The sequence below is a fragment of the Bombus fervidus genome, chromosome 9 (genome assembly GCF_041682495.2).
Source record: "Bombus fervidus isolate BK054 chromosome 9, iyBomFerv1, whole genome shotgun sequence".
NCBI classification, from domain to species: Eukaryota; Metazoa; Arthropoda; class Insecta; order Hymenoptera; family Apidae; genus Bombus; species Bombus fervidus.
In genome coordinates this window covers 6934577-6962341 of record NC_091525.1, presented here as the reverse complement: position 1 = coordinate 6962341, position 27765 = coordinate 6934577, and the positions used below count along the sequence as shown (strand labels likewise).

Sequence of the window (27765 nt, the reverse complement as noted above, 5' to 3'; positions counted from 1 at the left end):
AAAATTCTTTAGCCCATGTTATAACGCTTGTAGGCATATACAGGTTGTGCGATTTTATTATTATAGTATAATCACCTACCTCTTTATTGGTCCGTCGTTAATGACAGATAAAACGCATGCATGGAATAAAGAATTTATTGTAACGTTACTATGCATTAGGAAATGTACAAGTTATGAGACAACGTTTAAGTAGTTACGATAACGTACATCTTGGCCCTTTAACACGTGAAACGTAACTTATCTTTGGTATTGAACAGATAATGCAACGATGTCTGTTAACTCTAGCTGCAAGTCATCTTTAGTAAACAATTTCGTTTAACAAATCTAAACGTTGTATGTAAAAAAGGAATCATACGCCTAAATATGATAATCTTATCTATCAGTTATGGCCAAGTTTCTGTCGAAGGGCGTTATTTTCTATTTTACAGTCGTATGCCGTGCAAAACGTCTGATTGTCTTTACACTGGAGCCATACATACGACATCATTGCGTGGAAAGAAAAAGAGAAGCGATAAACGTCTATAAACGATGCCCGAACGAAGAATAGTCATTGAAAAGCTTTATTGAACTTAAGTTGCGGTCCCTAAAATGCTTTAATTAATACATCGAGGCGACTGTACATAGGAACTGTATAAATTAAAACATCGCAAGCGACGTACAAGCGAACAATCTTATACACGAGAAACGTACATAGCGAAAGATAGTTTTGTTGAAATAATAAATGCACAAACACGCTACAACCATATCGTTCAATAAAACCTTTTCTTCCGTCGTTTTATTTTTTTCTTTTTTTTTTTTTTTTTGGTTCTTCTTTATACAGGAGAACTTTTTTACGCTTTACAGCAGATCGAACGAGACACCGTGAAGAAGCTAAATGCTGAAGTCGCATGTATGCGTTTAAAGATAGTTCGCGAATTATAACTTAGCGAGCACGAAGGTACATTGTACAAAATGTTACTTATACCTATTACATTATAAACATATTTACATCGATCAGTCAAATAAATATTTCCTCTTAGTCTTTGCGTATTTAACGATGCTAAGTAATTAGCGATCGAACAGCAACGTCCGAATTTCTTAATATCTTACTATAATATGCAAAGGATTCGTGCGAAAGTAAAAGAACAATCGTAGTGGCGGTGATGCATTGAACGAAATATTTCTACCATTGTACTCTAGTGTACTTTTTTATCGTAGAAGAAATTCTGCTTCGTTTTCGAACACAGCGTTAAAACCCTAGCAGACACTACCATTTAAGCTCTCGTAGCTAAATCGCGCCTAAATTTTGATTCGCATTAGAATCTCGAAGGTACGATCGCATTTACGAAAACGGACTTTAACGACGACGCTTAGTTAGTCTTTGGAAAGAGCTACTGTTCCATAGAGTTTTTTCTTTCTTTTTTTTTTTTATCTTTCTTGGATATGGTTTTCCTTTCGAAACTAATCTTTGTCCTCTTGAAAATTTCTTATATTCTCGAAGTTTCACAATGTTTTCTTTTTCTTCGCGTGAGACGATATTATAAAATGATAGATTTGGTCGCATCTATAATCTGCTACTTATAATAATGTACGATACGATGTTTCTGTATTACCTCTCGTTACATGTATATCACAGAGTTCAATATAATTTCTTACGCGTTCCTTTTGCGGCATCGAGCGAAACTTTTGAAAATAATTGTTGCTTATTCTGTTCATTTCGTTTTACAAAATGCTCTTAAGATAAATATCCTCGACGATCGTTAATGTTTCGCGTACATCCGAATATTACGATATAATGGATAATTTCTACAAAAAATATTAGAATTTTTAAGTAACTACTATTTACAGCGATAATATTGCGTCGCACGTGTCGCGATCGGTACAACCTAATTTCAGTATTCTGACAGTAAATACAAGTTAGCGTGCTTTTGATCAACCAATTCTTTCATTCGGTTTCCCGAACGAACAGTTGATCATTGTACTATTACGACTCCACTTCGTGGCTGGTCATTTAAATAAAATAATATCGTAGAAATATTTGAATAGAAGTATTCATAAGTTTTCATCCAATGATCGATAGACTAGAATATTTTAAATAAATCCTACATACTTCTTTTTTACGATTGGCCATCTACTCATCCATCAGAGCTGTCTTGCACAATTAAACCATTAGTGAAATTTTACAAGCTACAAGTTACAAGTTGCCACTACCAATAAATACGCTTGAATAATATTAACAAGTTGCTAATGAAACGAATGAAATTTTCCAAATAAATCTGACAAGTCAAAAACCACATGGGTAAACATGATAAGCTTATTTTAACATCACTCGGTGGTATTTTAATACTACTTAGAGAGACCATATCATTACATATTATCACTTAAAGGTAACGAAAAAACCAACAAGTTTTGTAGAAAATCAACCGAATAATTAATGTAATAACAAATAATACTTTTAACATATTCCAGAATCGACACATACAATCTCTAAATCAAAAAAGACAGTTTTGGTAATATAGGATTAGTCGTGATAACGTACAGATTTCCTATAGATTTATCATGTTTGTTCTCTGTAGTCTTCAATTACAAAATATCTGATTACCTTATTTGATGGAGAATTATAAAACGATACAAGATAAGTTTATATCCTATAACGTGTGACTTGTCAATTTACTAATATTATTAGTCGGTATATTACTGTGCAAGAGTGCTCTGATCACTTATTTCTTAACACCTGAAGTTTCAGTCTTGCCGACTGTACGTTGTGTTTTATGTACATTGGGTATCGTTCTTGGCGCGTTAACGTTCTTATTTGCCTCGAACTTCTGTTGAAGGGAGGCCACATTCGATTTACTGCTCGCTGCTCTTTGCACCGGGTTCGTCTTCGCCCCTGAATCTTTCGTCTCCGTCTTTTGACTCGGCTTTGATTGTGCGCTTTTGGTAGCCGATTCCTTAGCGGATAACGATTTAGTCACGCTCGTGTTACCAGTTGGAGACTTCTTTTTCTCCGCGACACTAGTTCCTTTGGACGCAATGTTCAATGGCTTAATCGGGGTGGCGGGTGCTTTCGTAGTACTGCCTCGCGATAATGTCGGCGTTTTCTGAACGTTTTTCGACTGAAAGTTAAGCTTTGCATTGTTTCCTACAACGTCCGGTGACTTTGTACTGATTTGATTAGAATTTGAACAGCTCGACACTAAATCCGGACTGTTAAACTTTCCCCCGTTATCCTTAGGACTACAAGGCACAGTTTTCAGAGATAATCTATTAACGTTCGTGTGAGAATCCTGCTTCTCTAGGCTACCGTTCGACTGATTCGCATTGCCACCCTTCGTATCCGAATTTTGCCCGGTTGAGTCCACGCTCGCATTCGAACCCTGCTTCTTTAAACTACTGTCAGAATACTGTTTAGACTTGGACGCGGTGTCCAGAGCTTGTCTGACACCGGAGTTCGCGTCCTTCGTGATCGAACCTTTCGCGATGTTCGGCGGAGTCTTCGTTCTTCCAAGAGGCGGCTTCAACGGCTCTTTGTTGTCGTTTGTCCCTTCGTCGCTTTTCGAGTGCGTAACAGTTCGCTGAGTCGGTCGACTCTTCATCGACATGATCGGTTTTCGAGGCCCCGCGTCTTCTGTTGTGCTTTTCATCCCCAGTTCCTTCGATATCTCGTCGTTTAGATTCGGATTCGCTAGATTCAGCGACAACAGTTTCCCTTTGTTAGGCTTGTTAGCGTCGGCAATTTTTTCGGGCTCCTGTTGCGGCACGTTTAACGCTGATGGATTCAGGTAACCCGAGCTTGTCGTGGAACTAGACGAGTTAAACTTTCCAGACGCGGAATTGGAATAAATGCTGCCCGGCGATTTGTAATGACTCGAGTTCATGTAAGTGCCAAGAGAATTGTTGTAACCCAAGTCCTCGGTATTTTTCGACGCACCCTCGTTCTCTTGCGCTTTTCTGGCTAGAGTAGCGGTGGAATATATGGAATCAAAGTTTCTGTTTGATATCTCCGACACGATCTCCGATAACAGGCCCATTGTTTCCAATCCTCCGGAATTGGCCGTGGGATCGACGCGTTTCGGTAATTTGTATTCGTTGTCGATCTGCTTCTCCGATTCCATGTTCTTCCTGCTCTTCTCAGGCAGAGTCTCCTCTATGACCGCGTATATATTGTCGTTGGTGGGTGACTCTTCTGTTATTTTGGTCAGCGACGACTCGCTGACGAGGTTCATGCAATCGTCGTACGCGTTATCCACGACCTTCTGCGGGTTCTTCACTTGCGGTGTCTGATATCCAGGCAATCCAGGGATCTTCCCACTTTCGTTCATCTTGTCCGTCGTTGTAGGAATAGGAGGTCCCGGTGGAGGAGCCGTAGGCCTAGTGCTCGCGGGGATGCTGGTGGGTCTTTTAACTGGTGTCGTCTGTCGCATCGATCCGAATGTCTGAATCGCAGGTCTCGGAGTGATCTTGCTGTCTCTCATGGACTGGGCGCGCAACACGACGTTCTTCTTCTCCGCATCGGCCGCGGGAATCACAGGAATCGCTGGTGTAGGAATTTCAATCTCTTTTTGAGGAATGGGATTGGAAATCTCCAAGTTTCTCAAAATTTCTTTATCTATCACCTTGTTCGCTTTATGATGGTGTATTCTGGGCAGAGAATTCGTTGTCTTCTCGTCCTTCTGTGACATCTGCAGGCTACCTTTCATGATACCAGAATTGGGTCGAAGCATCGAGGCAATTCTATTTAAAGTGCTGCCCTTCTCTGGCTTCTTTTCAGCCTCTGGCACCAGTAAATTGGTTAAAGGTGTACTGCTTGGTCTCTGTGGCTTTTGAATGTCAGCGGAGATCGGCGGAGCCGGTGCTGGTCTCGTTGGACCGTCTATAGTAGACTTGTTAGAAATTTTAGGAGCCACTAGCTCCACCGATGTGCACGTAGTTGCAGCCAATACCGGGCTGCTGATCAAAGGACGAGCTGTACATCCTGGATTCAGTGGAGGCAGAATTGGTGCGGTTGACTGCACCTCGTTGAAACTGGTAGTGGAACTGAGTAGCGAACTGCGCGCTGGATTGCACTTGGGAACTGTCTTGATGTTAGTCTTAATAGCTACAGTTGGAATCGTGGGCGGAGGAGGTGCTGGCTTGGTCGGCTCGGGGCTCTTCGGTTGATTTTTTATCGGCGTGATCGTGAAACCTTTGAACTGGCCGAACAAATTATTGTTGTAACGCTCGTCGGTATCCGCTTTCGGCAACAAACTCGCGCACGCTGGATCCTGACTGAGACTAGAATCGATCGTTTCGATGTTACGAGGCAAGGGACTGGAACGATCGATCGTTTTGATGGACAGTCCGTTGTGGCCACGATCGGTCCTGAAATTTTAAGCACAATCGTAAGCTGGAGGGAATCGAGGTGTTCAAAGCACATGCTACAGCAACCAAACCAAGGTTCCGATTTCTTAGAAATTTTGTAGCCTGATCGCGGAACGATGCAATCAACACATGCAGCTTTAGAGAAGGAAACAAACTCGTGCGCGATAAACGCAGTCATTCAGATCCAGAAATCTTTCGAACGCATGCAAACCGCGAGAAAGTTGCAGGGAAAGTTAGTCAAAGATTAAAGTGTTAGTAGCAAGCCCTCTGGAGGAAGGAAATTCTTGATTACATAAGAAAATTCTGTAGATTTTGTATGAAACACTACGTTTATTCAATAAACTTATACAATTGATCCGTTTCAAGTATGAGCAATTTCGATACGAGGACGACGAGGGAAGAGTATTTTAAGTCATACTTTCTGCTTTTTACAGGAGAGCCATTTTAAAATTCATTGCATTCTCCAATCAACCCACAGCCTATCTTTTTTCTTCGTTTTTGGATTAGATATGTGTTCGTCTTTAAATTTAATATTTTGTTTAAATATGCTCTCGAATTTCTTTTTTTTTTACAAAATTTCCTATATTTATTACCTCGTTTTAAAAGTCTTATGTCTTTACATTCGACAGATGTTCCATCTCAATTATATGCATCACGTTCAAATATTATCTTTCAGTCGTCAAGCGGCATGAAAATCAGAAAGTCAACGAAAAACAGCTTCTCATGTTTTCCCCGTGTGATTTTTATTTTTAGGATATTGAAAATATACCTGAATGATTTGAATGATTTTTAAAAAGTAATCAAACGTCGAGCTCTGTTATATGTAAGTTATTCAATCGGGAGTCATTATGAATGTTGAGTCACCCCGTTAATACTGATTTATCGACTCCATTGTAAGTGAGTCGTTCAGTAATCTCAAAATGCAAAAGCCATCGAAGAGAAACTCACACATGCTCATGCTCGTTTAACATTCATTTTCTATGCATGCTCTAAATCACGGTTCTCAACTTTTCCCTGGAACGTGTTTTTTCCATTCGTCAAGGTATTAATCGAATAAATAATTAGGCCAACGACTAGCCAGAGATGCTTATTCACGTTGATCGAGTCAGTAGAGAGCCGTTTTCGTTCTATTTTATTATCACCCAGTTTTTGGTAATACTACCACATGACGTAATATGCGTCCTTTAAATGCATTTACACATAATAGTTGAAAATTATATTACGTCATATATACTTTTATTTATTAACTTATGTATATATCATTGCTTGAGCATGAAATAACGATAGTAAGCGAAGATTACAGAAAAAAATCACGATAAGTATACTTCTCTGATTTTCTGATGTTTACGTTACCTTGTGATAATGAATAATTGAAAATGAAATCAATCTTATTAGATTCAAACATGTGCGTGTAAGGAATATCTTAAAATAACTGTGAAATTGACCAAAAGTTTTATGAAAATCAGACACCTAATTAGTCAGGCAAATAGTATTTTAAATATTTTAATGTCTTTAATATTTGAATAGTATAAGGAGCAATATTATCTAAATTTTGAAGAGTACGAAAAACCGCATGGAAAAATGTCTAATTGGAAAACCAAAGGAAAAGATAATTTGGTACTGTTTGACGACATCCTTGTCTTATCGTGCTCTTCCTCTATAGTCTCCAAATGAATAAATAAATCACTTACATGCGAAATATCTATTCGCTTCGATATTTACGTTACAAATAAAAAAATTATATCCTTTCGTTCGACTATATTATTTATAAAAATATAATTGGAATAACGTTTAAAAGGTGCACAGCAAACGTGCTACGGCAGGACTTTTATTTACGAGTTGCGCGGTGCCCGGAGATTTGACAAATTAAATACATGAATCCTTAAAGGAAGAAGCTCTGCGAGTAGAATAGAGTATTCATTGTTTGCTACAACAGAACTGTTACAACATAAAAATCACAGCGTACTTCTTAAAGTCGTTTTAACAACGATAAGAATTAAATTGCATTAACCGCCACCGCTATTCTCAACCCTGTACTGCATAATGCAAAGGTCATAGCTTTTATGAAAAAATTTTGCTGCGACCTTCGCACTAAAAAATATATTCTATACTATGCGTGGATATAGTAAAGTGGGGGAGGGAATAAAGGACTATATCTACGTAATAAGGTTTAAGAAAATTTGAAAGATCTTCAACGGGTGCCCGCAAGATATAGGAAAAAGATCAAATCTTTGGCTTTAAACTTTGTGCTGGGGCCGGTGGGGGTGGCGGTTTTTTGTTATAGAAGGGTGCAGGTGCCTTCGAATATGGTTTCCCATCGGGCAGCAACGGTTCACCTGTCTTTGGCGTAACGCCAACACTACCACTTGAGCTTTCGTTTAAATGCTCGAACTTTACTTCCGTTTTAAGCGTGAGCCCTTTGATATTCTTCGTGGGCTTTTTCTGCATCTGCTGAATACGTTCCGCTATTTTCGTGCCTAATTCCGTCCTAATGGAATTTTTCCTTGCCTGACCTTCTACAGACGAAGGCTGAGCAGATTGATCAGATTCAGAGATGTCAGGTTTCTTATTACTCACACTCTGATCCATATTGCTAAGCAACATCGACTTTCTCTTCGCGATGCTGTTGCTGCAGTTAATAGCGTCTGGGTTAGTAGTTGATATCAGATCGGTTTTAGTTATCTGAAGCTTCTCTTTCGGCGGCAGATTGTCGCTGATCGTAAATATTCTATCTGAGTTACGAGAATTCTCTTGTCGAGGTGAAAAGAAAATGACCACCCTTTCGTAAAAGTTTTTACCGAGCCTGTGACTCGAATTCGCCCTGCGAGCACCGCGCGACGAAAAGGCATGCGGTTTGCATTTCTCTGTAACACGGTCGAGACTAGATACGTACGTTGACATCATGCTCTTCTTCCAGTGTTGACCAGGATTTCTCACGTACCAAACACCGAACGAGGACAGAGCGATCATTGGTATAATCCCCAAAAAGATAATGTACAGGGCCATTATGAAGTCGTTTCTCGCTGTAACAAATACACGATACGAAACAAATTAGTTTTTATGGGTGGCAAGGTCGATGATATTGTGCTCGGTTGCGATAAATTGAATAAAATTGATTCACCATTCGGATCCTCCGCGGGACCGCTGTCTTCGGAGCCGCCCACGCCAGGTTGAGTGCAATCAGGTGGCCGGAAGCCACGATTGCAATGACAATGGCCGAGACTATTGCACACTCCGTTGCCTCCGCAATTATTAGGACATGCTTTCCCTCCGGATACGGAAGCACGCAAATCGGCTACCGGCATACATTTTTGATTCACGCACATCTAAATCGAAATCACGAAATTTCAGCGTTACAATTCACGTTGGAAAACATTTTATAGTAGAGTCTTCGGTAGCCGAACTTTCACTATGCTGTAATATTCCAATCTTCTGCTATTCAAACTTTCTTTTATCTGGACTGAATGTCTGTTAGTAACAACACCATTTTGCAATGCTCTTGTAATCACAAATATTGTTATTACATGTATGAAATCTGTTCTTATATATGAGAAATAGAGGGGAGAAATGTAACAAGTCACGTCTTTTGTCTTTTGTAGGAGACTAATTTTTGAATTCAATACATTGTTAAATGATTTCATATCACAAAATTTGTTCTTTGATTTAGGGCTTAAATATATGCCTTTGCTGTCTATACATCCCCAAATATTTTGAAGGTATTCATTTTCATAACATTAGTTATACTGTTACTTTTATATAAAACTGTTTATCGCATTATAAGTTCTCTATTACCTTTCCAGGTGCACACTTTGCACCATCTGGAGAGAGACCAGGATCCACCTGATTCAATCCTAGGTCCACAATAGCCGAACGACAGGGTATGATCTTCCCTCCAGTATTGATAAACGAATGGCTGAGAATCGCCACGGATTCCATACCGAATTCTAATCTTTCGTTCAGGTGCTTACAATGTAGCATTCCACACAAAAGATTTCTAAAATAAAGAAGAAACCAAATTCCATTATTACCAATACAGTCCATACTCTCTTCCTTACTTACAGACATTCTACAGAGATATCTTATTTATTTCGTTTCGAGACGCAAGAAAAGCGTAGTCCTATTATATTTTTCTTTTTCCTTTTCCGTACCACTTGTGTTCTAAAAGAGAACGGACCTCGCTTTTCTTCCATCTCCAAAAGAAATAAATAGGACGTTTTAATGAAGAACGTAACATAATTCTACCAAAAACTGGAGGAAAGAAAAATCATCTTGTCTTACTCGTCGGTACACTTGACGTAGCTAGACTCGATTCGATTGTAGCCACAATTGCCATGCTTCGTGCCTTTATTGTTCATGTCATAACACTGTGCGTCGGAAGAGGTTCCAGTAGGTCCCCATAGCAGTTTACATTGGTCATTATGAGTTCTGCAAGAGCCCTGGTAGCAGAACGCTTTTCCCATGCTGCATGGTTCGCCGTCCATCTTAAACACGTCCACGGGACAATATTCGCTCTGGCCAGTGCAATATTCCGGCAAATCGCATTCGTGCTCGGCGCTTCTGCATTCGGTGCCTGCTGATTTCGGTCTGCAAGTTTTTAAATCGCAACATTCGCCGGTGGCGCAGCTCGCATTACTATGCAACATGCAGGTGGTCACGTTGCAACAGGGATTATCGCAGTTCTCTTTCAGGCCACAGTCGCACTGTTCCCCGGGTTCCACGAACCCGTTACCACAAATCGGGCTATCGAACAGCTTCTGCGGTTTGTTCCTCAAACAATAATCCATGCCGTGCTCGAACGCCAGAGCCAGATGCTCCAGGGAACAAGTGGACCAGTGCGTTGGTCCCGACGAGCCGCTCGACGATGCCATGATGCATCTGTAATCAGATGCAATCGAGCGTGTTTAGACCCCGATGTTACTCTAGCGAAAATGACGGTAATCGTAATGACGCCATCCTGCGAATGCAGATCGATGGCCTTGTTTCACAGAGGACCGACGAAAGACCGTGGGATCACGAGATTCGAACAGCAAATATACCATACTCATTGCCTGATTGACTCGTTCCTTTTTATTTAAATTTTTCTATCGTTGTTAAGACCCATTGGCGTCGTTGCCACGTTACTCGCTCTAACGTATAGTTCGCGGAATAAAAGAAAATTGGCCACGTTTCAACATACGAGCCATTGGTCAACCGAGTAAATTGAAAAGTACAGAGAGCAATGTTACGAACGGTGTTGCGAACACTTGAAACTTTACTTTGGAATTTACTATTATTTATGTCTTCTTATAAAATAGGTCGTTTGTTTCTCGAAAACGAATTTCATTCTGATCGTGTATTTATTTGGTGAAACTAAAGAAGTAGAAAGCGAAGTTGCTGCTTCTGAATTGAAAGAACAAGGAGAAGACAACTCTTCTTGCGGAGCAGTAACAGGCTGTTGATGTTTATGTTTCGTAGGAAATTTAAAGCTACAAGAATATGTGGAACGTAAGTTGACGGTATGCAAAAATATACAAAATATACAAAGTAGATTTTTAAACAAAACCAAGCGGTAAATAACAATCGAAATGAACTCACTTTTCTTCGGGACACTCGCAATCAGCCGAGTCGTGTTCCATACCGAAATTGTGACCCATTTCATGAGCGACAGTAGCTGCTACTAATCCCACGACATTCGAGTGATCCATCGAGACACCACCGGAGAATTCGTACGTACATATTGGTCCCTTAAGCGCTTTTCCAACCACGCCTCCTTCGAAAGTGATTCGGCTAAAAATATATTTTATATTTTTACAAATATATGATACGCATGTACAGCTTGTGTCTTATTTTATATTTTTGACAGGAGCTTTCGAAGCATGTCGTTAAAAAATATTTTCGTTTCTGGCTTACGTCAACAGCTGGGCGTTATCGTTCGGCATGTCCTGGACTAGCTTCTCCCTCCTGTACCGAAGGAAATTCGAGAGGGTGGTGTCCCCGTTTGGAGACAGCGCTATTTCATCCGCGTCAGACCAAACTTGCACTCCGACTAACGCGATGAATATGTTCAGTGGCATGTACAACTGAAACACGATGGATTCTCGTTTTATAATCGATGCATTATTTTAGTTAAAATCTATACTATTGCCTGTATGTAAGTATATGTCTGACAATTTTCATCAATTCGTAGCGATAGTATTTAAATTTGACTGAAACGTAAAATGATATAGTTTAACACTTTGATTGCCAGGTTGGTCATAAATGATCGGCCACGGTTTCTCTTGTGAAGTCATGGTAATCATTTACAATTATTACAATTGTGAAAATTGTATGAAAATTGACAGTTAGGGCATTTTGAATATAACAAATAAATAGAAGATACTTTGAAATATAAAGTGTCCCATTGAACAATTAAACATATTTATTAGAACATCAATAAAAAACAAGTAAGAACGAATCTTGCATCTAACAGTGCACTGTGTTAAAACACTTTAAACATAAATGTGGCTCATCGATACAATCTGGACAATAGGTGGTCACCTTTTTGGTCCGATTCTTAGCAATTTTTGGTCCTAACTGTTCAACATTTTTTTTTATACCACTCTCTGCAAAATTTTCGTGCCAGGTATGTTTGCCCTTCTTTCTTCTGCATTTCGTGTCGCAATCTTTGTCGAATAAGTATATTTGGCGGCTCTGGTGAATGACACTGTGTAAGATGCATTGCGAGTGCCATTTTAAAATCTGATACCTTGATTTTTATTCTTGTTGCTTGTTCATAGAGTATTATCGCGTTTGAAATTGATGTATTTAACAATAACTCTAAAGCTAATTTTATATACCACTTGAGGCTTCTTCTATGTGATGTAAGATATGCTATCAGTTGATCTGATAAATCTACAGCACATTTTCCTCTCTTGTAATCTACGACTACCATTGGTTTATCACAAACATAATTTTCTTCGCGGACCTCTACTATTTCAGCCGAATGTTTCGTTGAAATCATAAAAATAATCATAATACTATTTACTAATATCTTTTACACGTTTCAACAACATATTCTGCACGTTTTGCTTACGACGAAATAACAAATTGCGAATGGTTTGTTGAAATAAACGAAGCCTTGTTATAATATGTCGCTATCAACTGTTAGCAAGGCGCCACAGTGGTCACGCGTGACCACCAATAAGATAAACGGTCCATCGGGGAAGAATGTTGTCTTACATTATGAATTTATTATTATTTTGCCATTATATGCTTCGAATAATAAAAATACTCCCGTGGCATCCTGAGCGAAACATGTGATCTTGGCGTGGCAGTCAAAGTGTTAATCATAAAGAATAAGATTATTGCAGATAGTCTCATTCGTAATTAGTTTCTTAATTAAAGCACATATATTTCGCAAAAGATAATCAGGCGTTAGGATATTTCCGAAGAGTAGAGTAAATATTGAAAAAGGCTGTACTAACTGCATTGATAATGTTCGCGATATCCTTGCAATGTTGATAAACTTTGTCCACGTTCTCGTCGAGAGCAATGTATTCCTTTTTATCGATTACGAGGACCAACTCTACGTATCGGGAATGCCTGTTAGCGTTGTAGGGTCCTCGAATCGCTTCAGCCGCTCTCTTGTGCTGGAAGAAAAAAATTCAATTCGAGATATTAAACGAGAGTACAACGATTCAGCCGATCTTGCAGCTGCAATCCTTCGAATCTTTTATCTTCCAATCGAACTTTCATTCGCTTCTATCGAGAGAAAGATTTTCAATGTTTTAAGGATACTATCAACACGAAGTTAGGTATCGTCAGAAATTTTCTAATGAAAGAGAAATACGATTTGGTAAGAAAAAAAGACTCATTCGCAATGACAGTACAAACAAGTAATTTTCCAGAGAAAATGACCAATTACCCAGGAAGTTACATTGATCGAGCGTCTAACAATTAAACTACGCTGTCCTAAGTATTGGAACATTGTTGGTTACATCTATTAGCAAACTTTAACAAATTATATTTTATTTACTATTTTACACGTTACAAGCTATGATGATAGATTTACAACAAAATAAATAGAAAATAAAAACAGTGAAAACCGTCAATATCAATAAGTGTCCTAACAATTTATGATCGCCAATAAAGCTACTTGTACACTTGAAAAGAAAGCAAAAAAAAAAAAGAGAAAGAAAGAAAAACAACAGAAAAGAAGAAGAAGAAGAAGAAGAAGAATCAATTCGACACGAGTGTGCGAAGATCAAGAGTATTCACGAACGTTTCGCAGTTCTAAAAAAAACCAAAGTAATCCTATGATTAGAACAACAGAACTTAAAACAACATATCTTACCCTCGTGGCTCTGTTGACGATCCCGCGATGTTCATAGTCGAGAACATGGTGCGGCGTTCCTTCGTAACCTGTACCGAACAAAAAACTAAGATCATCGTCTTGGTCGGATTCTCGGTAAAGTTAAGGACAAAGAGAGGAGGGAGTCGGCAGAATCTTGCTCCTACATTCGTTAAGACAGTTAAGGAGAGACCAGTCTTAGCGAGACAGGTCCTCCAGACCAGGAAAGGAGCGCGTGCGCTGCAACGAACCAGGTTAACGTAGCACTAGATCGAACCGGTCTCATCATCCATGGGACTTCCTATCGAGAGCTAGGAAGGACAAGCATCGAAGGATACGAAGATATGGTATGGAGGAAGTTTAAGATATCCGTGTTACGAATTCACGAAATTCTCGCAAGATTCCTTGTCGTTGATCAGCGACGAGCTGAAATATATCGTGAACAGGCTTAAACCAGGGGACTGGGAAAGTGTCGTAATATCGACGTTTTGGATTTTAAAACGGTTATGAAGAACCTTTACTCTGAATAACTGTTATGTAGAACCGAAATGTTCAAGATATTGTCTGTTCGGTGACATATGTGTACGTACACGTACACTACCGTGCGTAAGTATTTGTACACTTGGTGCAACTCGATCAAAGTGTCCACGTTTCTCTTACATTTTCGACGTTACGATAGAAGAATGTTTTTCTATTGTCAATTCTCCGTTTCTTGTCCTAACTAGGATCAAACGTTCAGCTAAATTGAAACTGAAACAGGAGATATACCTGTATCGATAGAATATTTCATAGTTATCTGTAATAAATAGCTGAAATATATTTATGAAATTTATTATTAATTTACAAAAACCTATACAAACTTTTTAGATTGGAAATACACGTTCCAAACATTCTAAGATCTTTTAACACTGGATAGACGCTTCGAGTCATTTAACTTTAAGGCGTTTCCGTACAAGCGACTTTCATCCACCTTCGATTATAGCTTCTTTGTTTAAACTAATTAACGTCAACTATTGTTTTTGGCATTATCGACCAACTACATATCGTTGCCTGAGGTAAGACCAGAGGCGATGGTTAGATTAAACAGCTTTATTTGAAGTGAGTTTTATACATTTGCTATTATTTGAGAACGTGCAAATACTTATACACGTGCGGTAGCATATATATGTGTGTGTGTTTACATACGTACATGCATCCCTAATAGTTTGCCAGGTCTGTCCTCTTTTCTCTATTAAGTGTCTCAGTACTTGCGAACGGGAATGTACATAATGGACATGGATTTCATCATTCGCCTACCATCCATCATTTTCATCTACCATTAAAATTACATTAAGATTGCGATAATTACCACAAGTATGATTGGCAACCAGATCGCTGTGCTTGTAGACGTAATGCTGCGAGTCCAAGGATTCTTCTTCCGGGTGAATGTGGTGCAGGTTCTCGCCATCGAAAACGACACCACGCAGCCCTCTGCACGTAGACACCGCTACCCAAGAGCCAGGAACGTCACGAACGCTACCTTGATAGTGGCATAGTTCCTGCGAATTTCAATGGAACATCGATTTCGTTAGTGTTGGCCCTCGTCGATTGTTCGCGACTGTTCAAATTCTGGAATTGGCACGAACGGCCCAGAGTTAGCTGGCAACTTCCGGCTACCGTTTACAAAGGATCGTCGCGATAAAAAGATCTGCGATGCAAATGCGAACGGATAAGAATTTCAGTCAAAGTTTTGTCAACGACGACAGGGCTGAAGAAAGGAATTGAAGTCGACGCGGGCGTTACATTTTAGCGATGCAGGAAGTAAAGGCGAAAAGTTAGACCGCCGCCTAAGAAGGATTCTCATTCGTCGGTCCGGACGAATATCCCGGACGTGCAGTGTTCAGCCGTGCGTCCGACCGGTACAAATATAGTTGGCCCAGATTCCCATTGGACCAGCCATTTTTTCCTTTTCCTTTTGTATCTCCACTTTCCAAACAAGAATTCGCCGCGCGCGCGCGATTCCAAGAGCAAGCGTCATCGGGAACATACCTCTCGCGGAAAAGTGATTTATCGGGCGATTATCATGAAATTATCGAACTGTTGCCGTGCAAAAGCATCCGGATGTTTGCCTATTTTCGACCAGTCGTATTTCAATTACAAAATTGCGGAGATAATATAATTGCGATGATTTTACTTTTTATAATCGTCACAGCTACGTATATAGCGTTAATTGTTTTTTGAAAATCGACATGGAATAATAAAACTGGCGTGCGCAACTTCCAGGCCAGAGAATTATTTTCTCACTCGATAAACTCTTTATCCTCAGATTTTTTCATTTTTTCATTGTATTGTAAGTCGGATTAAGAAGCGTCAGCACAATCAGTGATATTTAAATGACTTAATATTCATCTGCTATGAATGTGGTACTAGATATAATAAATAGTAAAATATATCGTCGCTACGTTTTTTAAAAGACAATTTAGGTTCATGGTACGCTGATTTCACAATACAAAGACCGCAGGTGTAGCTTCCAAATACCAATTTATCCTTCACTCGGAAATACACATACACTGGTCCTTTAATTTACGCGGCGCTTCATTTACGCCAGTCTTTTCTTTGCGCGGCATTTTTTACGTGCGATCTTAATTTACGCGGCTAGTCGCATCAGTGGTGTATGCGATAAGGATAAAAGTATATTACGTTGCGCTATCTTTCTTTTGGCGCTGACAGACGTTATTTACACGATTTTCATTCGCGTAAAACGAATCCATGTGGAATGGATATTGCGCGTAAATTGAGAGACTGGTATTCTATTGCTAAAAATCGATCAAAGCCTCTAGATTCTTAGGTAGAGTAGCGTAGGTTCACTCGCGTCTCCTCTCTCGAGGGAAAACCTGGATTTCTGAAAAGCGAAATTTTATCCAGTACAAACGTAATTTCACCAAAGTTTCTTTTTGCAACGCGGGAGGGGGTGGAGAAGCGAGACAAGAACAAAGGGCTATAATTACTGGCGTTTCGAGTGCGAAACCTCTGAAGAGCGTTCTAACTAGTTGAATTCGCAGAATTTCCCCCATTTAAACGACCGAAATTAGCTCGTCCGTTTGGCCGCGACTGCGAGGGCAAATAAAACTATAGAGTGCAAGAGAGAGAATGAGAGAGAGAGAGGCAACTGGACGTGCCAATTCATTTATTCAATTGCATAAAACGTGGAACGGACGAAAACACGCAGCGCAACGAACTCGACGATACGCGGCCGACCGATGTTTTATTCTCGTTCATTAACCGTAAATAACGTGACACGGTAAAAAATTTATATCAATGTCGGGTGTTTGAATCGTTAAAAAATGTCGACAGCCATTTTTCTTCCTTTCCGCGCATCGTATATCGAGGGAAGGCCGTTATTTCCCTCGCGTGATTCACGAGGCGAACGCGATCCTAACGGAACTAGCAGAGTTACGACTCTCTTCGAAATGAACGAATAGGAAACTTACCTCGAGAAAACGTTCCTTTCTTTTTACGATTTTTGGTAATGCGCTGTTTGCAGCAGAAACTGTTATAAAAGCAACCACACGATTTTAATCGATCTTTGTAACGAAACATCCCATTTTAGACAAACACTTTATACGCAGGCAACGGCCACGGTGGATGTTTGCCGACGAGATCGATCGTATCAAAGGCCGACAGATGAACCGCAGATTTTTACACATTCGTGCAAAATCCAAAGAAGCAAAAATGCATGCAATATACGACAAAACTATATCACATACCAACAGTAGAATATTCGTTACGATTTCTAATAAGTAAAACGAATCTTTAACTTCTATCTCTTTTATTATGCCCATCAAAATATAAATTTCCATAGAAATATGCGTTTCACTGATAAACCATGAAAAGGTTGATTTCATATCGAAACATCGTAAAATATAGCATCGTCCCGAGCTGTCCCTAAATGAACACGATTGTCGAGTAGACAGCTCCGTCGTGAAGATTAGTTAAAGTCGGGAACGTTTGAAGAAAGGACAAGCGTGAGTAACGTTCGAGTTCGCTTATGCTGTGCACGCTACTCGTCAACGTTATTTAAGAGTGATCGATACTCTCGAAACCGTGTCCGTCTATAGCAGGGCGTCCCGTATGGTTGGACAGTGAGTCAGCGTTATCGATTCCAACATTCTTTGCACCTGTATACTTGGCCAACGATCTCGTTTCCAGCAACGTTCCTTGAAATTCGGTTGCACATAGTTCGCCCTTAATTATCTCTTCCAATCCTCTCGAGTTGATTCAACGTATCGAAGAGCTGATTAATCGTGTCTGCTTTCCATTCGACAGAAACTACTTTTTGCGGATGAATGGACGCTCAATCTGTGATTCGCAAGCTCCAACCGGATACTTTTCGAGATTCTGCTTACTTTTACTATGTCACGTATATCGTAAATTGTTTTTAGTTGTCCAAGAATTATTACTTGTATATAGCGATTACTTGATTCGTCTGATTTAATTTATTTGATCTATGATATTTATTTCATTTATTATAATTATCATTATATAATATCCAAGAATATTATATATGTTCCCCGTGGTTCGGACGATTCACCTGGTTTAGATATCGTCGAAAGTATCTGCAGCCTGATAACATCAGCCGTGCAATTATCCTCGAGCACCACATTAACCGATTTCAAGATAAGAATTCAGAATGTTTAGCGAAATAATGGGAACGCGAAATATATGACACGGTAGTGTATACGAAGCAAATTACAAAGATACAAGCTGAAGTGGAAGGCAAAGAAAAGGAACACGAATCAACGTAGTAATTAGATGAACTCCATTATTACATTTCATGCCTTTCAAGTTTAATAAAAAAAAAAATAAAAAAAAAACTGAAAGACATTAAAAGTGTTCAGTGGAGCTTCGATGATCTAGAACTGTATAGAAAAGCGTGAAACATAGGAGAACTACACTTACCACTTTCGAGGGTGTGTGCACCACATACGTGCCTCGATGCTGATGACGCTGCTGATATCCAACCGGTACTAGATCGGTGTTCAATCTCAGGTCTAGGACACGTTCCACACCGTCTAGTTCGAAAGCCACCGTCAGCACGTCAGCGTGTTCGACATCCTGGAAGCAAAGCGGCAAGGACAAGTTAGCGTAATGGCAGTGCGCATTTTCCTATCGCGAAACCGCGCGTTTCCGCGCGAACACCTGATAAAACTTCTTCGAATCGGTATTCGAACGCATTATAATCGCTTCAAAGTTCGACATTATGCACCTGTTGCGCGGCACGACGTCGAGAGTTGCCGGGATCGAGATAAAAGAAGAAACACATCGCGATCGCGTGGAAATGGAATCCGCCGGAAAACCGAGCCAACGGGCCAATTAGCTTCGATCGCTGACCGACCGGTTTACCTAGCCGGAAAATACTTTCCCCCGTTAACGATCTCCAGATTCAACGATCCGACGATAAAAAGCTATTATTTCGATGTTCCATGCGCCACTTTGCTTTCTAAAAGCCAGATTTCCCCGGCCTATACAACGAAGAGCGCAATTCGCCACGTAACGCCAGATCTTGCATAAATTACTCTTTCTTGCTATTAACATTTTCCGTTATTTATATCTGTACGCAACAGAAACGGTTCGCGTAATTGATGTTAATTTAGGCAATTTTTTCAAACTGTGAAACTTCCTCTCTTAGCACGCGAGAATATAACATAGAGCTTTCTATATCCGATTTAACAAGCAGGCAAAAATACACGGATAATAGAATTTTTGAATAGTATTAGGTCGTTCGAAAAGTTTCTTTCGTTTTATAAGGAAACAGTGAATGCACAACATTTTCTGTTTTATATTATTTCATCGAATTACGTATGATCCATTTTGTTTTATCAAAATACAGATCACAACGTTCGACAGATTAGGTTTTATGTTTGTATAAACCAATCAAGAACTCTAAGATCCTTAATAGATGCACCTTGGTATGTTACCAACGAAACAATACATCGTGGCCTTAAGATACCCACAGTTAAAGAAGAAATATCCAAAATTCAGTAACAGATATAAGAGTTAACAATCACCAAAACCAATTACTTACCCAATTACTTGACACGACGGATCAGATCCGCAGACTAAAAGACAATACCATTTAGATTTAAGCATTAGATTCAACCAGAATCAAACATACTATAAACTCTTATAATCCTAGTTACAGTACCACGCCAAAATAATTTACTTATAATTCTCAAAGAGAATTTATTGTAAAAAGTCTACTAAATAAAAAAAAAAGAATGTTTATATAAAGATGCATCGTTGTAAAAGACGTGTCTGTAAAAGAAAGACATTTTTCGGACAACTTAACACTAGAACTACCACACTAGTCAAATCGTCTGGTTTTACAATTTTATTTTAAAATTCCTACTTCGTTATATATTTTTTCTTTTTTTTTTTTTTTTTCGTAATGATGTAATGACTTTCGCAACGGTAACTAAAAGAATAATATAATGAACTTTATTTTGTTTTTTTATGTATTCAAACTGAAAATAATTTTGTATCAAGGCTACTTATACCAATACCAGACAAAATAATTGGTACTTGTCAAAGTGTTAAAGAGTCCTGCAATCTGTTTATTGAACCCTAATTAACCAGTTTCCTCGTTTTGTACAACTTCCCACTCGTTTTTTAAATTTTTATCGCGTATCATTCGATATGACGATATCAGTTACCAGGAAAATTCCGGGTCGATCGCTAGGTCGCTAGATGCTAACACTAGAAATACCACACCAGTGAAAATGACTGGTTCTACAATTTTATAAATGTGTCAACCCTCGTTAAGGGATCATGGTCCCAGAAGGATTAATGATACCAAAAATGTACTACATAACGTGGAATTCCTTCTGTAAGAAAGTAATAAATCAATAAATATAAAAGTATTCTATTATTACGTGTTTTGTAGAGACCAGTCAGTTTAACTAGTTTTGGTAGAAATAGCTTCGTGTTAACTATAACTAGTTCTAGTGTTAATAGAAGGACCACTCTTCCCGTATTAAATTTTGTTCATCGAAATACAGATGACAGAAATTGTCAAGTTTCAATATCTAAAGATCCTATACTTTTAACGCAACGTAACTCCGCAGTTGACCCTCGGCTGACTGAAAATTGATTTTTATTCACAAGCGTCAAATGTCAAATCTCTGTTGCATGCCCGAACTTCCTTTTGTGTGTGTGTGTGTGTGTGTGTGTGTGTGTGACCGATTCGCGGTTGAAGGTGGGACGAAAAGTCGACCGGTTAAAAAAATTTATATTCTCTGCAGCGATGGGGCTCGAAGTCGACTGGACGGGGCTAGGCGCGTCGAGCTTTTTCCGACGAGTGTTTACGCGCGCGTCGACTAGGCAAATGAATTTACGAATCTTGTTTGCACCGTGCCTCGCTCGAATCCATCCCATGTTTAATTCATAGGAAATGCGTGATAGCTCACTTTTCCACAAACAGGAAATATCCTATCTTCGTATCGAAGACACGCACATTATCATTGTTGACATGCTGATGGAGCGGAAGTAGTCTTACGAAAATCAAAACGATTTAAAAAAGAAATGGTAGGAAAAAGGAGATAAATTATTCTACGTACTCTTGTTTGTTTCGCTTGGTGATCGCTAAGGGAATATTTAGATATGATATTTGATATAGCACACGTGTTTCGGAAATGAGCAATGCCACGATTACGACGATCGATATCGAGGAAAATACAGTGAAAATACAACGAACGTTTATATTTACATTTCAATATTTCGGAAGATATTACAACGAATATGAATAATTTTCATAAATAAAATGAGAATACTACGACGAACAAAAATACTACGAACGACGCGAAGAGGTCTTGAATTAGGAAGCTAAAACAATGGGAAAGCATGCACTGTATACAATGTATATACACATGAATGTAACGTATAAAATTTAAATAAATTATTATAACTCATGTTTGTCATTCAAGAATTCATTTTGTTCTATTAAAGTCGGATAGTAAATTTATGTTCGGAAATAAATTATCCACAAATACAGGTATGTGCTTCAATACGTGTTACATAGAACTGATCTTGAATACGATGTTGAATAAATCAGCTTGTTAGCACACTCGATGGTATTGAAGAACGCGTTAAGGAAACATGCTTTAAACCCGAATTTAAAAAACAAGACAACTTGGATAATTATAATCGATGCTTGGAAAAGTCGGAAAATAAAAAAGGTCCGAAAATGATTTCTTACATTTTTCTCTCTATTTTAATCCTCATTTTTTGTGTGCTCTTTTTTGTAACATGGCGTGCAATGAAAACCCTTTCCCAGGTCAGGCTACGTTTCAGATATTCCGAGCACGGTCGGAGGATGCAGCCTGGATCGAAGATAGATGATCCACGGAATTCTACCGGCGTGGATTCTATCATCGTCGTTGGACAGTTAGCAATCCATACCTGGCCGATTGCCAATCTGGGAAACATTTCTCGATATTCCAATTGCTCTACCGCCATGACCCGTGCTCGTTCCCTGTCGATATCGAGAAACTAATGTGCAAACGGGTCAGGCCTTTTCCACGATTCTCGCCGGCGCAGGTCGTTTTTAACCGGTCCATTAGCAAGTAAAACTAACAATGCTTGGATCGATTTTCTCAATATCTCTTTACGCGGCTATGCCTCATTCAGGTTGACCGATTTATTCGAATTCAAGCTGCTAGAGTTTGAATAACGTAACTTTAAAAAGGAATATGTAACGAAACTTGAAGGGAAAAAAGGCAGTGCAAGAGACGAAAATATCCGTACGGTTGGTTTATTGCAGAAATATTGGGTTGGCAACTAAGTGATTGTGGATTTTGTCATTAGGTGGTATTGACAAAATCCGCAATTACTTAGTTGCCAACCCAATAGAAAGATAAACATTTTCTATGTTCTTCAATGTACTCGAATACATGTCACTGACTTGTACACAGGCACTTAAGGAAGTTAACGCATGTACGTGTGCATAAACCAAATACCTGCAGACATCACGCAGCGTCAAAACAATATCAAAGGAATTTTGAATAAACAGGAAATAGGAAGCTAAAAATTCATAAAGAGTAAGTATGATATTCTAGTAAAATACTTAAAGCTTTAAAAAAGAAAGGAATTCGATTTGTTGAAACCATTCTTAGTGGCACATATTATTGGGGTAGAGAAAGGCCTTTCTGCGAGAAAGCAGAAGATTGTGAAAATAGTTGGCACGATATTTTATACAGCAAAAAATTTGAAGGAAGAAATGAAATAGATCTTTCGAAATTACCAAGGGGAACTCTCTTGGTAACTTGTATTATTGAAGCAGGAAAAAGGAGTCCCTAGGGAGAAATCGCAAAAGCTGGTTAAAGGAGAGGGATTTCGTGGAGATTCTCATAAAATTGATCCTCGCGTCTCGTCCACCGCACCCACCCAACTATTGTCATGGAACTGTGTTTCCACGAAATGTCCTCCATAACGCTGTCCTTGATTGCGTTCTCGTTTTGCAGGAAACGAGCCGGGAACACGGAAGATCTCGTGACCGATCCTTTTGCCAAAGTATTTTTGCCACGAGGAGCGCCGTTCCGTCCCATTGTTTCCAGCGTTTCCGCCTCAAAGGACGTGGTTCCACGAGATTCTTCTTCTAACTATCTAGCGTTCAACTGCCAAACCAACAAGTTGACTCTGCGTCCGTACTTTCGCGCAAACTCTATCTACCGATGCGTAAATTCTTGTTAATTTCCTGTTACGTAATTTTTATAAAACCTTCTTTAATCGTAGGCTGTGTAACATTTTTCAAATAGAGTATAACGATCGTAACTACGATAGTGGACAGTGTAATTTGCAGAGTCAGCGTGTGGTCATTGAAACACATTAATGACTCGTTATGTGATTTTAATCACGCGATGTCTCGTTTCTTCGATTACCGTGGTGCAAGCGTTAACCAATAGTCTTTATCTGTTTATCGATCGTCTGGAACGAAGCTCGAGGAAAAATATCTCATTATTTTATCGTGCGACTTGCTTTATCGACAGTTAACCTTTAGAAGGCAAAGACTGGATCGATTCCGTTTCATGCACGTATTTTACCTTTATTACATTATGATGCTATATTTGCACTGCAAGTATTCCAACAGTTTCGTAACTATTATTTAGAAATTCACGAAGAGCCGAGTCTAATTGAAAACTAAGGCTGAACGTAGTCTAGCAACGTGTGGAACGTCGAACTGTACGCCTTAATCGTAATGCAATAATTTAACACTTTGACTGCCACGTCAAAATCACATGTTTCACTCAGGACGCCACGGGAGTATTTTTATTATTCGAAGCATACAATGGCAAAATAATAATAATGATGATGTAAGACAACATTCTTCCCCAATGGACCGTTTATCTTATTGGTGGTCACGGGTGACTACCGTGGCACCTTGGCAACAGTTGATAGTGACATATTATAACAAGGCTTCGTTTATTTCAACAAACCATTCGCATTCGTTGTTTCGTCAGAAGCAAAACGTGCAGAATATATTGTTGAAACGTGTAGAAGATATTAGTAAATAGTATTATGATTATTTTTATGATTTTAACGAAACATTCGGCTGAAATGGTAGAGGTTCGCGAAGAAAATTATGTTTGTGATAAACCAATGGTAGTCGTAAATTAGAAGAGAGGAAAATGTGCTGTAGATTTATCAGATCAACTGATAGCATATCTTACATCACATAGAAGAAGCCTCAAGTGGTATATAAAATTAGCTTTAGAGTTATTGTTAAATACATCAATTTCAAACGCGATAATACTCTATGAACAAGCAACAAGAATAAAAATCAAGGTATCAGATTTTAAAATGGCACTCGCAATGCATCTTACACAGTGCCATTCACCAGAGCCGTCAAATATACTTATTCGACAAAGATTGCGACACGAAATGCAGAAGAAAGAAGGGCAAACGTACCTGGCACGAAAATTTTGCAGAGAGTGGTATAAAAAAAATTTTCAACAGTTAGGATCAAAAATTGCTAAGAATCGGACCAAAAAGGTGACCACCTATTGTCCAGATTGTATCGATGAGCCACATTATATTTAAAATGTTTTAACATAGTACACCGTTAGATGCAAGATTTGTTCTCACTTGTTTTTTTTTATTGATGTTCTAATAAAAATGTTTAATTGTTCAATGGGGCACTTTATATTTCAAAGTATCTTCTATTTATCTGTTATATTCAAAATGCCCTAATTGTCAATTTTCATACAATTTTTACAATTCTAAGAAGTTTAAGTACTCCGGTCAGCAATGACCACCGTGACGTGGCAGGAGAAACCGTGACCGGTCATATATGACCAACGTGACAGTCAAAATGTTAACTTGTTCATTTATACTTAAGATCGAGGCTTTGTCGTTTAACAAGCTAGTTTAAACAAACAGGAAAAAGGAGAAGAACGGTAGTCTCGAAAATCGTCAACGAATGACGATAAATTCTAATCAAATTACTTTCAAACATTTTCCATAGCTCTAAACTTTCACGATGATTAGACGTCGTTGCTTGCGATTTTTCGAATTTCAATCGCATTTATATCAGTACGTTACGTTTTCCTCGGTTTTTTCGTGAACTTTTCAATTCTTTTCGAGAGATATTCGCAGAATTTCGTTTCGTTAAATAAGATGAATCCATGAAATAGGCTTAGAAATCTGTTATAATTCTTTTTTTACTTTAAAAAATTTTTTTTGTATTCATTAAATATATATAAAACCATACCTCAAAATTCAATACCTTCATTTCTTTCTTCCTCTTCCAAAAAAAATCACAAAAGACGCTGTTTTAGAACGTTCTAATTCGGGACACCTCCTTAACGTGCTCGGTCTACCGATACAAAACCCGGGAATCCGGAATATGCAATTTTTCATTGTAGCACTGAAAAATGTCGATATTAACGCACGTTATTCGATACCGCGATGGCAGGAAGCACGCCATAACCAAAGCGGATTTATCGCGTTAATTTTGAAATAAACACCTGGTGGCGAGAGGAATTGCAATTAGCGTGGGCAATCCCGAATGCGGTTACCGTAGTGGTTAAACGCGAGAGAAGAATTAGGGAGGAGGGTTAACGTTAGGATTAACGAAAATAATTCAAAGGTGAATCGCGGCCGGCGCTTGCTAATTGTTACGGCGATAAGCCACGCGAAAGACGCGTTAATTATTCGAACTGACGGGTTTCTTGGAAATTCGGTTGGTTAACGAGCTCGTAGCGAGCGTGCACAATGTACGTAACGTACAGAGGGGCTCTTTGTAGGTGCTGTATAGGATGAAAGGCATCTTTTAATCTCGCCTCGGCGACTAGGTCGACGGTTAGAAGAACATAGGATGAAGGAACTGGCGTTTCCGTGTCCTAGAGGCCCCTGAGACCGAGGCAAAGGGACCGCTCTACGCTTCCGCTAATGATTAACGTAATCCACAAAGAAATTTCCATTGTGCTCTAGCAAACGTTCTCGGTTTTTCAGCCGGCCACTTTGCACACTTTTCTTTATCGCAGTTGCAAACTACCCGATAGTTCGCCGGTTCCGTTGCAGGCGAACCTGTTCCTCTGGTTGTTATATGGTGGCAGATAATTATCGCGTGAAGAGGTTGCCAACGAGTTGTTTGCATTTACGATACAATGACTCGTAATCATCGATAACTATAAACCATAACTGTAAAGATAGCTTCGAACCAGTTTATCGTTATTCGTTTAGGATGGATGAACATAGACACCCTTGTTCGTGAGTACCAAGGTCTATGTGTGTAGTTTAGATAAACCTATAAAGAAAATACCCTGACGTGTGTGTAGTGGATTAAGCTGGAGATTCACTGAGACTAAGCTAATCCAAGCTGCGCCACGGTAAATCGCAAAAGTTCTTGACACACAGACCCTTCCTATCTGTTTCAAAAGTCGCGTCGCCGATTTTACGATATACAGCTGATTGGGAGCGATGTTCTTTCGTTTGTGATAGCAGGCGAGAAAAGGATGTTCAGAAGGACGCGACAGACCTCCCCGAGGACCTGGTGCTGCACGATGCGCCTAAGGTCTACGAAAAATTGTTCACGAGGCAATCTCGCGCTAGGCCAAGCTAAATGGACCTTCGAGGCACTTGAACTTGGCTTCGAAACGCTTCCATATATTTGTAGAGAATCAATTTTTCAAGTGATTGGACTAGTTTAGCTTGCCAACGGAAATGGTTCCGTATAAATGCATTGAAGCAAATGCCCTTGGATTGCCTTAGCTTGCCAGTGGATCTTCAACTTTACGAAAGAATTCGATATGTATATATTGTGTGCGTTATTCGAAAAATTGAAAGCATTTTCCAGACAATCTAGATCGATGATCGCGATTCATACGAGATCAGCACGGCGAATTTCCCCTATCGATGCACTTTTTAGTCCAAGAGTTTAGTTGCTTTCAGTGTACACGCTACGGCACAGCAACTACTCTATTTTCCTTTGCGGTTGCAAACTCACGAACCGCATAAAGGGAATCTAAGTATATACACGATCTCCCTTTACCTCTGTTTGCCTCTCTCTTTCGCCTTTCTTCTTGGCATGTTGCATCGTCGATGAGATCATCGAAGCTCGATAAACCAACAGAATTCACCGACAGTTAAACGAAGAGCGTTCTCCATTCTATGGCTATGAATACGTTTTTGTATATTACGTTCGACCGGAGATTTCCTTCGATCGCCTATAATCTTTGCGCTGCTTTTTATCCTGGCAATACTTTTTATTTAGCAACAGTAAATGCGACGCGACAATCAAGTTATCGGATTATGGCGGTAAGAGAAATTAAATAATAAAAAACACTTCAAAATGCTGCCATGCACACAGTTAAAATGATAAAGAATGCGAAAACAGTTGAAGAGTCTATCGAAGAATTTTCTATCAAAGTGTAATTTTCGCTGCAATTTGCAACGACCACGGAGACAATAATCGCCCAATACATCTGCTTTTCTCTGTTAAAGCAAGAGATATAAACCTTTTATAGGAATACCTATTGATGCCTCGATAGTTTTATAAAATTAGAGAAACATCGGCAATAAATTTGGAAAATAATGATATCCTGGTCCTTGAAATTTTCTACTTTTCCGGCGCCAAATACACG

The 27765-nt window shown here is 39.2% G+C and overlaps 1 protein-coding gene across 2 annotated transcripts in view; it reads right to left on the bottom strand.

Annotated features, from left to right (window-relative positions):
• Positions 1-119: 119 nt before the first annotated feature.
• Meltrin (disintegrin and metalloproteinase domain-containing protein meltrin) overlaps positions 120-27765 on the bottom strand; it is a 74512-nt gene continuing 46866 nt past the window's right edge. For both annotated transcript variants that reach the window (XM_072010931.1, XM_072010930.1), the window contains 11 exons: positions 18587-18742; positions 14997-15186; positions 13652-13719; positions 12783-12947; positions 11230-11399; positions 10915-11106; positions 9619-10215; positions 9133-9334; positions 8462-8666; positions 8234-8363; positions 120-5340 (listed from right to left, as the gene is read on the bottom strand). In XM_072010931.1, coding sequence (XP_071867032.1) covers positions 2700-5340; positions 8234-8363; positions 8462-8666; positions 9133-9334; positions 9619-10215; positions 10915-11106; positions 11230-11399; positions 12783-12947; positions 13652-13719; positions 14997-15186; positions 18587-18742 — 4716 coding nt within the window. In that variant the 3' untranslated portion in view covers positions 120-2699. The remainder of the gene's footprint in view (positions 5341-8233; positions 8364-8461; positions 8667-9132; positions 9335-9618; positions 10216-10914; positions 11107-11229; positions 11400-12782; positions 12948-13651; positions 13720-14996; positions 15187-18586; positions 18743-27765) is intronic.